The following is an 11,622-nucleotide window of genomic DNA, read 5'->3' on the forward strand; positions in this document are numbered from 1 at the left end:
GTATAATGGCACAGCTGATAAATCTCCCACACCAGGCCTGTGTAACACCGGTGGCTGTTTTTGTGCGTTAAGCCCTTTTAGGATGATTTGTGAGAGTCAGCGCTCCCACAGTTCTGCCTAGCAGAGCTGCTCTGACCCTCCTCCTAAATCAGCCCAGCCTGACACACCAAGCCCAGCCGCGCTCACAAACAGGCCAGGGCTGGTTAATGCTGGGTCAATAATACTGGCCTGGGTGGGACAAACACACAGAGACTTACTTTTTTCTCTGTTAAACACCGCGCACATGTCAATAGGAAGGTTCTGGCAATACTAGGGGAGGTCATTATTCCAGCAGGGGAAAATCATTGGTGGATATTGGTGTGTATTTATGTTTTCCTGTGTCATTTCCTCTGTGTGTGTGTGTGTGTGTGTGTGTGTGTGTGGCTAGCATGGAGGGAGGAACAGCTGCATTGATTTGGTTTTGTTTGCCGAGTACTCAGAGCAGAAATGTAAGCCGTGGGAACACCTGGAGAGAGGGGAAAATGGGAGAGGAGGTGGTGGTGGTGTCAGCTCTGCTATTGGCTCTGTACCAAGTACACACACACACCTCTGATTCCTATGTGAGGACAGCCTGGGATCCCAATCAGCAGCACTTAACAAAGCTTTCCTCTTTCTCCCTTTAATCGCAGGCTCAATTTGTCACTGGGGTGTCCAATTTCTGATAAGCGCTTTGACTGAGAGAGGCGAGGTGGGTGTGGGGAAGAACACAAAATGGATGCACCTGCTCACAAATGAAATCAAACCACTCCATCTTCATTTCCCTATTTTCCGCCAGCTGGAACAATGCTGCCGCGCTTTAGCTCTCAGCACATTGAGTTATTTCCCACTAACCAGGGAAAGGCCTGGCTGCCTTACACAGTCAAATAGTTAGAATGGGCTACTCACAAGACTGCTTTTAAACCAGTGATGGGCTTTTATGTAATAAATCATTCGTACTACTTAGCTATAATGTATTTTCATAACATTTTTGTCATATGAACTGTTGAATGTGTATTTGTCAATTAAGTGTGTGGATTGAATTTGTTGTCAGAATTATTTAAAAGTTGTTATTTTTGCCTGCAGAGCAGGGAATCCAATTCACATGTAGTCTTTGAGTGGATATTTCTTTCACATGGAAAATCTTTGCAGTGGATCGGTTAATCACAGGCTAGTCTGTTTAGGTTTGCTTGTGTTTGCCTGCTTGTACCACAACTATGTGAATTATAACCAAGCATTCACACCACAAGCAACTCAAAAAACCAGTCACCAGGAGTCCTTACATTTTCTATGACCACAAGTACAACCCCCCCACACACACACACACAAACACACAGAGTAGATTTAGTCCAGTATCTGTATATCAGTGTTGTTATAACCATGCCATTCTGGTTGTTGCTCAGTGCGGTACCAAACACCACAGTCTGGCATCTGTGACACGGCAGCATGTGACCCGGCACATTGTTGCCTGGTGTGATAAGGGGGAATATGCAAAGATAACATTGATGTGGCACCGTCGAGGACATGAAAGGAACAGCATCGCTCTCATATGTATGAGCGCTGTCTCTGAGTTCTCGGTGTGATCTGATGGCTAGCAGAGGGCTAAGGTTTCTGCAGAAGATAAAGAATCTCTTCTATGGTGTTTATGTACATTCCTGTGCATCTCTATGTTTCTCCACTGTTGTCATCTGTCATACCCAATACACCAAGCTATGTTTTAAACATTTGCTGGGCGCTTCCAAGTCCAACTGCCAAGTCGCACTCTGTTTTAATTGCAGTGCTGGGAGAGGAATGGCCCAGCCGCAGACCCTTGTCATGGATGGTTTTAGAGCAGCCCCTGATTAATTTGAATTGTTGCATGTGTTAATCAGAATTAGGCTGAAATGTATTAAGAGCGTGTGAGTAAATCAAATGCAAGCTCTGGAGCTGGGCCAGAGATCTTTGCTTTCCTGTTCTTTTACTACATGTCAGATTTCCCCCCCCCCCCAAGTGGTTTAGGACTGTCATGTCTGAGAGTAGGCTGGCTTTTTCCTCAGTGAGGCATGCCCAGCTTCTGACTGCACTCTGGATGGATTTGCGACAGATAAATAAATAACTAGGCTGGCACCCCTCACTTTGGATCCCTTCTGTTTTGGCAGGCCATCCACACTGCATTTTCTATTAGGTGTAAACATGTCTGTCAAATGGCATGGGTAGGGCCCCGGCATTTTGGCATTCTTGCCGGCGTGCATGCAACTCCGCCAGCACTTTCTACTGGCCCGCCTCTTCGGATCCCGGCCAGACTTGACATGGCTGAGCACATGCACACTTAGTCCTACCTTCCACATTTGTGGGGCGCATTGGGAAGCCAAGTGGGCTTAAGTGGCTGTTAGTGAAAGTGACCCAGAGCCGAAGAATAGCCTGAGACCTTGGTTGGCTGTCCTTGCAGCCCTGCCGTTGTGGATGGGTAATGACCATGACATAGCCCTGGCAGAGGAAGCGAGGCCGGGCCAGGACGCTGCCCCATATCTTCTCATCCCCTCTCCCACCACCACCACTGTCATCATTCCCTGTGCGAGGAGCAGTGGACGTAGACGGCATACAGGGGGCTGGGCCACAGGCTCTCAGCCACTGATGTAGAGACAAGAGAGCAGGAATGAGGCCACTGTCTGATAAGAAGAGGCCTCATACAGCGCGTTTCCTTTTCTTAGTCAGTTTCATGGTACACAGCTCCTCTAAGAGCCCGCACTCTCATTGTAAAACAGACTTTCCGTATCTGACACGTAAGCAAAGATTTAGCCTATCCAACTGTGGACTATGCATTATTCTAGGGGCACGCTGTCTCTCTCCCCTCCGTATCCACCATTTCACCTCAGGGAACTGTCACTTTTTCATCAGTTGCTTTCTGAGCGTTCATACAGTCTCCCAGTTGTTTCACAGACCCCTCCCTCTCTCCAAAGGAGAGGGGTTTCAAGTAGCTCTCTTCCTCTCTCCCACACTACTGCACCAATTTCCTTGTTTGACAGTTTTATCCCTGACACCCTCTGTCTTGCAAGTTTGGAACCAGTATTTTACTGACTCTCGGTTTGTGTGCGAGTTGGCTGGGGTTGGTTGTCTTCTCTCCCTTTTCACCCTCCACTCACTATCTTAGCCATCTCCCAGTCACACGCCCTTTCTCTTTTTTGTGTGAGATAGCATTCCGGGTTGATGAGGGGTCTCTGCTGGCTGAAAAAGCAAACTGCCTGTCCTGAACACCTCAGGATGTGCTGGAGTCATCAGGATCTGTTGTGTGAGAACGCGAACCAGCCCTGGTAGCCTAACATGCCTGTGGGCCCTCTGCTAGCAACAGCCCTGCTTCAGCAAATCCTGTTCCGCCTCTGCTGTTTGTAAAGCCTGATGGGCTAATGAAGGCCATACTGATGTGAACAGTCATTTCTTCCCAACGTGCACAAGAGCCAAGGCTTTTTTCTTTCTCCTTTCTTTGACGGAACGCTCTGGCTTGGTATTCAAGGGTAAAAAGCTATTCTGTTCTTCCTGCTCCTTTTCTTTCTTTACCTCCCATTCAGAGGCTCAGCTTGCAAAGAAAAGTAATTTCACTCTCTGTCCCTGAGAGAATCAACACACTGGACTTGCATTGAATTTCTACAGCAACATTTTTTTCTTGGCTCTATTTCAGACCCATAACCTGGGGGTAAACATGCAATTAAATAACAGCAGCCTGCTTTCTCCTCCGCTCTCCTCTCCTTCAGCCATTAGCACAAGCAATGTACAACATGGTGACTTGGTTCTCCTAATTGCTTTTGCTTTTAATTGGGATAGAATAGCTGCTAATATTCAACCAGTAACCAAACAGACTTTTTCACCTTGTTTTTTTGTTGTTGTTGTTGTTCTCCAGTAATGTTCTTGTACGCATCTCCTTTTAATGAGCTTATTTTTGGTGCACGATTCTCAATTTTCCTCTCACATTACTGCTGGTGGATGTTTTCGTAGATGATTTCCTATGCAATTAGCCCGGTGCATTTCCCACATTTCCCAAATTTCTAGCAAAAGCAGATCATAGTTGATGGAGAAGATATTGATCAAAGCAATCAGCACATAAATATAGTCGGCTGGTATAATTTTCTAAATGGCTCCCTTCTACCCTCTTCCTTCTTCTCTTTCTTTGCGTGGTGTTTTTTACTCCTCAGAAGGCTTTCTCTTTCTCTCCTTCCCCACTGAGGAATGAGAGGAAAATATAGGTCAGCTTTTATGGGAGCAATTTGACACATGACACAAGCCATGCGCATCACTTGCTCAAGTCCTGCATTGTCTGCTTGCCTTTATTTGTCTATAATGAAAGCCACACAGTTATTCACACACTTTTATTACGGTTCTATAAGTAGCTGGTGGAGACTTGCCGAGTCACGGGGGCCCTTAATACCCTGAGAACCCTGTGGTGTCTGTCTGCATGGGGTTGATAGTGTGAGACGCCTGGCTAAACTCCACCAGGCCAATCCCTGCTCTACAGGCCTGCCCAGCTGGCTCGGCCGGGCCTCCGTAGACGCAACACTGTTTCCACTCAGGAGGGGCTGCGTCTCCACATCACAAAGGCTAGTAAGCCGTTAGGGTAGACACCTACCTGGCTGGATGGCTGGAGAATCAAGCTCCAGGCAGACCAGACCTAAACCCCCCGCCTGGTGCTCAGAGGGCAATTAGGACTCAGCAGAAGTCAGCAGCCTGGCCAGCTGGATGCCCACAGCGACCTGCAGAGAGGTGTCTCTGACTTTAGGAGGCTCAATCCCTGTCTGGGCTCGACGCCCTGTCAGGAGTCGTCTTTCTGCGCCGTATACAAATAGTCTGTGTGTTGAAAAAGCCTCTGCGGGTGTGTGTGCCTTTGTAGAAAGTGCCAGTGTTTGGTGTGTGATGTATATTTGAAGTTGCTGTGGCAGAGAGACGTGGTGGTGCTGGCAGGCGAGTCGGTAGACGTCAGGCTTCTGTCTGTCTGGTTTCATCTCCTCCTGCTCTCCGCTGTAAAGCAGAGTGTCAGCTGGGGCATTACCATAGGCTGACCTTTGCCGCTGCACTCCCCACTACACAGTTTTCTGACATTCAGGGGCGCTGTGGGGGAGGATGGAAGGGGGGTGGGAGGATGGCCTGTTGGCTGTTTTTGCCTGTAGTGTGTTGATGTGTGTGTGTGTGTTCTTATAACAAATGAACTGATAGGTTTATATTGGTGTTTTCTTTTTCACATCAATTCACTCTCCTGCCACTGTTTCGCTTTTGAAGCCCCTAGCAAAAACTCTGTTGTATTTGATATTTAGTTTTCTTCCATCCCAAACCTGTCTGTTGTCAAAGAGATTGCTGTTATCTTTGTGAGAAATCTTGGCACCCTGATAAATGAGAGGGAGCTGGAAATCTTGCCTGCTGACATCAAGGCGCTATGTACCTAAAATCCTTCCAAGGCCGGGGGAAAAGAATAACATATCAGGCCAATTAAAGTTAATGCATGGTGACACATTGAATCGAGGGCAGGGATTGCTGCCATATGGCGGTCCAGGCTGTAAATCAGGAAGCAGGGAGTGGGGAGGAGGATGAGAGAAGTGGGAGGCTGGGCAACGGAGAGGGTGACGCAGCATACAACACCCGCAAATCCTCAGATCTGTCTCAAGACTGCATCTCTGCCACCCACCAATCTCCCCCCCTCTACCCTTTTCTCCCTCCCTCCCTCCCCCCCTGCCGCCCTGCCCCTGCAGCGCCCCAAGGTGCACAGCTCTCAGGTATCTGTGTGGAACTGGCAGCTTCATTAAGGCTTGTTTTTTCTCCCCTCGCTGGGAGGATTTAAATGAGCTGTCATCCTGACCTTTTTGAGCTCCTGCTTTTTAAAGCAAGTTCATACCCCCCCCCCCAACCAGCCGCCCTTCTTTCTCTCTTTCCACCTTTCTCTCTCGCTTTGTCACTCTTTCCTCCACTTGTCTCTTTTCCCTGCGGGGGGGCAGACACTTTTAAGCCATCACCCTGCGGCAGACAGGCATGCCAAGGTTGTTTTGTGGGTAATTGCCTCTCTCATAGACGGTGTTTGTCTGCGCACACTCGCCACCCTGTTCGGATGCCACGCAGCAAAAGGGGAGGGCGCGGACTCTGTAGACTTAATTTGCTCCCTGACTGTTCTTCAGTGCTGATTAAGCAAGCATCTGTGGTGTTTTGAATACAGCAGTAAGCCAAGTGGAGCATGGCTAACGTTGTTTTCTCTCTCTCCATTACATCAGGTTATTGCACAAAGTGGCAGCCATTTATTGGAACTGTAGCCCTGTTTATTCATTTCTTTTCATGGCTTTGCTAGCCCGCTCCATTGTTTAATGTCCCCAAAATAAAGGCCTCTTTGAGGTCTAGGGGACTGCAGTATCGATCGAGGACTTACTAACTTGTCAGCACCGGGCCTCTCGAGTGTGTTCTTTTAGAGTGTACAGGAGTCATTAATTTCCTCTGCCATGGTCTGGTGGAGGCGGAGAGGTAGAGTGCAGGTAGCAGGGTCCAACTAGCTGACTAACATGCAAGGCGAGGAGGAGGGACCGAGTCGATTTAAAGCTGCCAGTCCCTCGGGCCCAGTCTGCCCGTTTTACTTCAGCTGTTTGATGTTTAATTGAAGTTGTTATTGGCATCAAATGTCACCTTACCTGATGCTCCAGGTGTGAATCAGTTTCTAATTGAAAGGTAACTATGTCTCCCTCAGCCCCGTGCCTCCGGGGATGGCCACAGAGTTCTATTAGTCCGGACCCTGCCTCTGTATCGCTATGCACCATGTGCTGCCCTGCAGTTATGTCTGACTACTGACCTCTCTAGCTCTCTCTCTCTAACACTCTCTCTCTCCCTCCCTCTACTCTTTGCAGTGTGAGGAGAAGCGCGTGTCCCATGTTGCATTAGTGTCTGTGTGAAATGCTGGCCTGTCTGCCAGGGCCAGGTGACCTCTCCCTCCAGCTTCTCCCCCACACGCAGATGAACACTGGACTTCAGAAATGTAAGTACTGAGCTCTGACGCCAACACAAGGGGACACACACACACACACTGTAACTACCACCACCATCCCACACAAACCAAGCTGTTAAAATCCTGCTGCCCACCCCACATCAGATGCACATGCCAACCCTGGCCTGGTTCTCTTCAACAGCTCTGTGTTAAAACCAAAAAAGAGAGAGAGAGAATTTTTTTGTGCTCCAACATGATAGATCTCTCTTCAAGGAAAATGAGGATGAACTGTGCTATTAATTTGCTGAAGAACGGTGAACTGGCTGCCTCCCGTTTTCCCATCCATCCTTCTCTCCATCGTTCTACTGTCCTCCTCCTCTTTCCCACCCTGAAGACCTGTGTACCACAAGGGTGCGGCCCTGTGATGATACAAGCTGCAGAGATACTACAAAACTGTTGCCCCATTTATATTTTGGATTTGACCATCTTGACTAATTTTCACCATCAGGAAGGGTCAACTGTCAGATTCTCAGGCAGTTTTTGGATGAGTGGTTGGCCCTGATGATAATGTGAATGAATTTAAGACTCAATCTGTTCTCCCAGTTCAACTGCAGACTAGTCAGAGCCAGCCCAATTATTTAATATGTTTGGTTTTTACAACTCGAGTGTTGACACACCCAGACTGACTCCTGTAGGGTGTGATGAGCTGCAACACCATTGGAGAATTTTGATCAGCAATCACTACTTGAGATCAATTGGCAGTGACCAATGAGATGGGAACAAAATATTGCATGGCAAATTGATGAATGGGAAATAACAGTGTTTTCTAGGCAACTGTGAATTCAAATTGAATTCAAATTATCTCCACTAGCCTACACAGTCAGTCTTAAAATATAGATTTTTGTTGAAATGACTAAATCAATAATCTTTTGTAATAGTGCAAGAGATTATTCAGCCTTTTTTAACTCATTTAGTCATGCAATATTTTGTCCTCATAGTAGGTATTGTCCCAGTGATACCTGCACACAGTGACACTTGCATATATTGTCAGTCTTTTTGTGGAAGTATATGTCTTATAGTGGGCCTTTGACATGATTCATATGTCCATTATTGATCAGACCCATTTCTCATCCAGTCGACCACCTTTATTTATTTGGTTATAGTAAGTATACATAAGTCTCCTTTTTCTCTTGCCTGCCTCCCTTTCACAGTGGATATTCAGTCCCAGCCTGACCCACTTCTGCTGCAGTTTTTTTTTTGTTGTAAAATGCTCTCTCTAGCTCATCAAGACTGTAATTTCAGAATCACAGTAATCAGCCTACCCCCAGGAGATCAGTGAGCGTGAGGGAGTCTGCTAAGTGCCAGCGTCTGTTGCCTCACCCAGGCAGGCTAGTGACATGGTACAACCATCAGCTAGAGTGTTTCTCTGCACTTCCTTTATGTTACACACTAACGCACATCAGAGCGGTAGGCACAACTGGAGTTCAATTTGTCTTTCTGCCCAACATTGTAATCCATTTTGTTGATTGAGTGTGCATCACACAGCACGGGCAGTACTAGACATGTACTTTCAAAACTATTTTTTTCCCCCCTCTTCATTCTCCCATACTGCCTTTCCTTTTCATCTGCTCTTCAGAGTATGAGTTACAGACGCTGTATTACGTCAAAAGCCACGGGGATGTGTTTAATTTACACAATCATTTTATCAAAGTGCCACAGAAAAAAACGGAACGAAAAGAAAATCCACATTCTCTCAGGTCACCTGCCTCCCTTGCTGCCTACTGTCCAGTCCCTGTAAATCATCTTCAGGATGTCTGGAGTCCCGTGCAGCCGTTGTGTCTTGAGGCATCTATTCCCTATGCTCTGCCACACACAGCCCCAACCAGGCCTAAACCCTTAAGTAATGCACTGCTCTCTATCTCCTGGCTGTCCACACATGCCACAGGACTTGTCGTTTCTCCAGAGCACCATCTTTCACCCAGCGTGAAAGATAATTTGACAGCTTAACTCCGTAAGAGATATGCTTGACTGCTATTAGGTGAGATTCAGGGACTAGTAGTCACATGAAATCCTTATTCAATAGACTCGCACATTCCCACAGAAATAGAAAAAAAAGGCTTAGAGGGAGAGTTCACATAATTAGCTCCAATTTGTGTTCCCATGTGCCTATCCTTGAGCACTATCCTTTCAGCTGCTCAATGCATTCCCATGCTGAGTGTTGCATTGTAGAAACTTGTCTTTTCTGCATTTTCCCCTCCCTCCATTCTCACCCAGAGCTCCAGATCGCCTTGCTCTGCACTGCCTCCTCTCCTCTGGGTGAATCTGTGCATGGGAGAGTCATTTAAAGTTACGAGCTTGCAGGTTGCTGTCAGAGGCAAGGCCAGGGCAGCTGCTTTATTTATCATCGGGGAGAGACGGTTAACAGATGATGGCTGTGAAATGTAAGAGCTGCCGGAGGAGCAGATCAGGTACACAAGGAGACAGTGGGGCACAGAGAAAAAGGCTTGTCCTCTGGGCAGGATGACTCAGATACCAGGAAATGGCCCTTGGTCCTCAGCTCTTGTAGGCAGAACAAACAGTGAGTACAGCTGGTCTGCAGCGCTGATTTTTACATCTCGGGACCCCACTGAGATCAAAAGCAGCTACCTTACTTTTCCTCTTTTTATATGATTTTCCATTCGTCAAGGGTCTTGTGCCATCAATATGGGATGCTCTGCTCAGCCAGTATGAAAGTCTGCAAAAATAGGAGGAGGTGGCTTTATGTAGGAACTGAATTCACACATCTAATTTGACACTGAAGCCTCAGACCCAATTTCCTGCTCTTGTGTGAAAATTGCCATTTAAAGCAGCATGAGCCCCTGCCCCCTGCTGTTTAAACCTTGTTCAATAAAAACAGTAGTTTGAATAAGAGAAATCCTAATTAGCGCCTGCTGACTGTGCACTAGCGTTCCAGCTAGCTAGCTAGCAGTGGGGTAATTAACGCATGGCCAGACTGGCCTCTTTCCCCTGTTCCCTCCCTGGGAACGTGCTTAGCTGGAGATCTGAGAGATGATATGCTTGTAGCCACCAGCAGCCGCCTACAAACCTCACTCACATCCTCATTAACCCTCCCTTGATGCTATAAGCTCCCTAACTAATCTAGGTTGCAGGTTCAGGTTGAATGACTAATGAGCTATATCTGCTTCCATAATGTATACTCGGGAATTTAATCAAAAGTGTCCAGGATTCTAATACTTCTGTAAACCTCCAAAAGGTCAGTTTTATCTAGTGTTGGACCAAACTACCCTAAAACAGTAATTTACCCATTACTCTATTTCACATTGGAAAAAAGTTCAGTCTTGAATGTCACTGGCATAACACAAAGAAATTACCATAGGAACATTCAATCTGGAGTCAGATACCAGTGTTATCTGTAATGTATTATACATTTTACAACAGCTCTTTTAAATTCTCCATTCTGATTGGCTTTTGTACTGAAATGGCTGGTTTAGTTTTGCCAACAAAATATAATCCCTGTTCCAATTTAATGCATTGGTCAGTTTCCAGGCATTGACATCGCTTTCTATGTTACTCTCACAACTCTACAATAAAGCCCATTACCCAAGAGCCACTGGCAAAGTAAAAGCACTATCTATATATGGTTGGTGTGAAATTTCTATACTTGCTACATGTTAGGTTCAATATTTCTCACTCTAAAAGCATATGCAAAGCTGAATTCACCTCTACATTGTACATTTAGAATATATAGTGCTTCTTCCCTTGTTCAATTTCCTCCACAAAAATATTGAACTGGAGACTTGGCTTCATTTATGATCATAAATGCATAAATGTCATTATTCATAATTTCCACAATGATGTATTTTCTGCTACACCAAGCTTGGTCCATATCATTAAAAGACTAATGATGCATTCTGTTCTTTTTTTTTCTCTTAAATTCATTAGCTGGTGAAGTTATCATGTGACCAATTTGTACAAGGTGATGCCATTCAAGAGCCTGTTCTCTAATGAACCTCTGACATGCTTGTATTCATTTATCTCCACCTCTACTCCACATTGCCACAGTCATTTTGTACTCTTATAGCAAAACTCAAATCTCCCATCCCCACAAAGCCCACCTCTCTAGTTAAGTTACCACCTGAGCCTCTCCTGAAAGCAAGGAAAGCCCTGCTAGTTGATGTTCACCACAGATGTAAATATTTAACAGTTGGATGTCACATTTTATATTTCCATGTTAAGCTCATTGACATTCATTCATGCTATCCACAATTCCAGTTTTATGTAGAGGATTCCTTTCTCATGAAATGCAAAGAACTGCAGAATACATTGCAACAATTGACAGTACTCTCTTCCATTTAACTGCCTACTTACAACTACCTGCCTTACAACCCTCCTTACAACTATACTGACGTGAGGTTTTGAGAGCAATTGCAGAGCAAGGAGGTTGCGCCACAGTCTCATATGCTCTAAAAAATATCTTGCATACCTATAGTAAACAACTTGCATTATAATTTATCAAAATGCCATTTTTATTACTTTGAACAAATATTCTGCATCGTACAGTGACTTTAACCCAGTAATACCCCCAAAACATGGGAATTGTTACAATGAAACGGCTTAGTTTTTATTCAGTCTGCCTCTGTCACTGGATGAGTCGCCGCCATTTCCACCGAGGTCATTAATCATTA

The 11,622-nt window shown here is 45.9% G+C and overlaps 1 protein-coding gene across 1 annotated transcript in view; it reads left to right on the plus strand.

The window, feature by feature from the left end:
- Nucleotides 1-11,622, plus strand: part of fam222ba (family with sequence similarity 222 member Ba) — a 29,209-nt gene that overhangs the window by 11,966 nt on the left and 5,621 nt on the right. Inside the window, exon 2 of the mRNA XM_071900786.2 lies at nucleotides 6,861-6,988. Coding sequence (XP_071756887.2) covers nucleotides 6,907-6,988 — 82 coding nt within the window. The 5' untranslated portion in view covers nucleotides 6,861-6,906. The remainder of the gene's footprint in view (nucleotides 1-6,860; nucleotides 6,989-11,622) is intronic.

Source organism: Centroberyx gerrardi, chromosome 11 (genome assembly GCF_048128805.1).
Source record: "Centroberyx gerrardi isolate f3 chromosome 11, fCenGer3.hap1.cur.20231027, whole genome shotgun sequence".
NCBI classification, from domain to species: Eukaryota; Metazoa; Chordata; class Actinopteri; order Beryciformes; family Berycidae; genus Centroberyx; species Centroberyx gerrardi.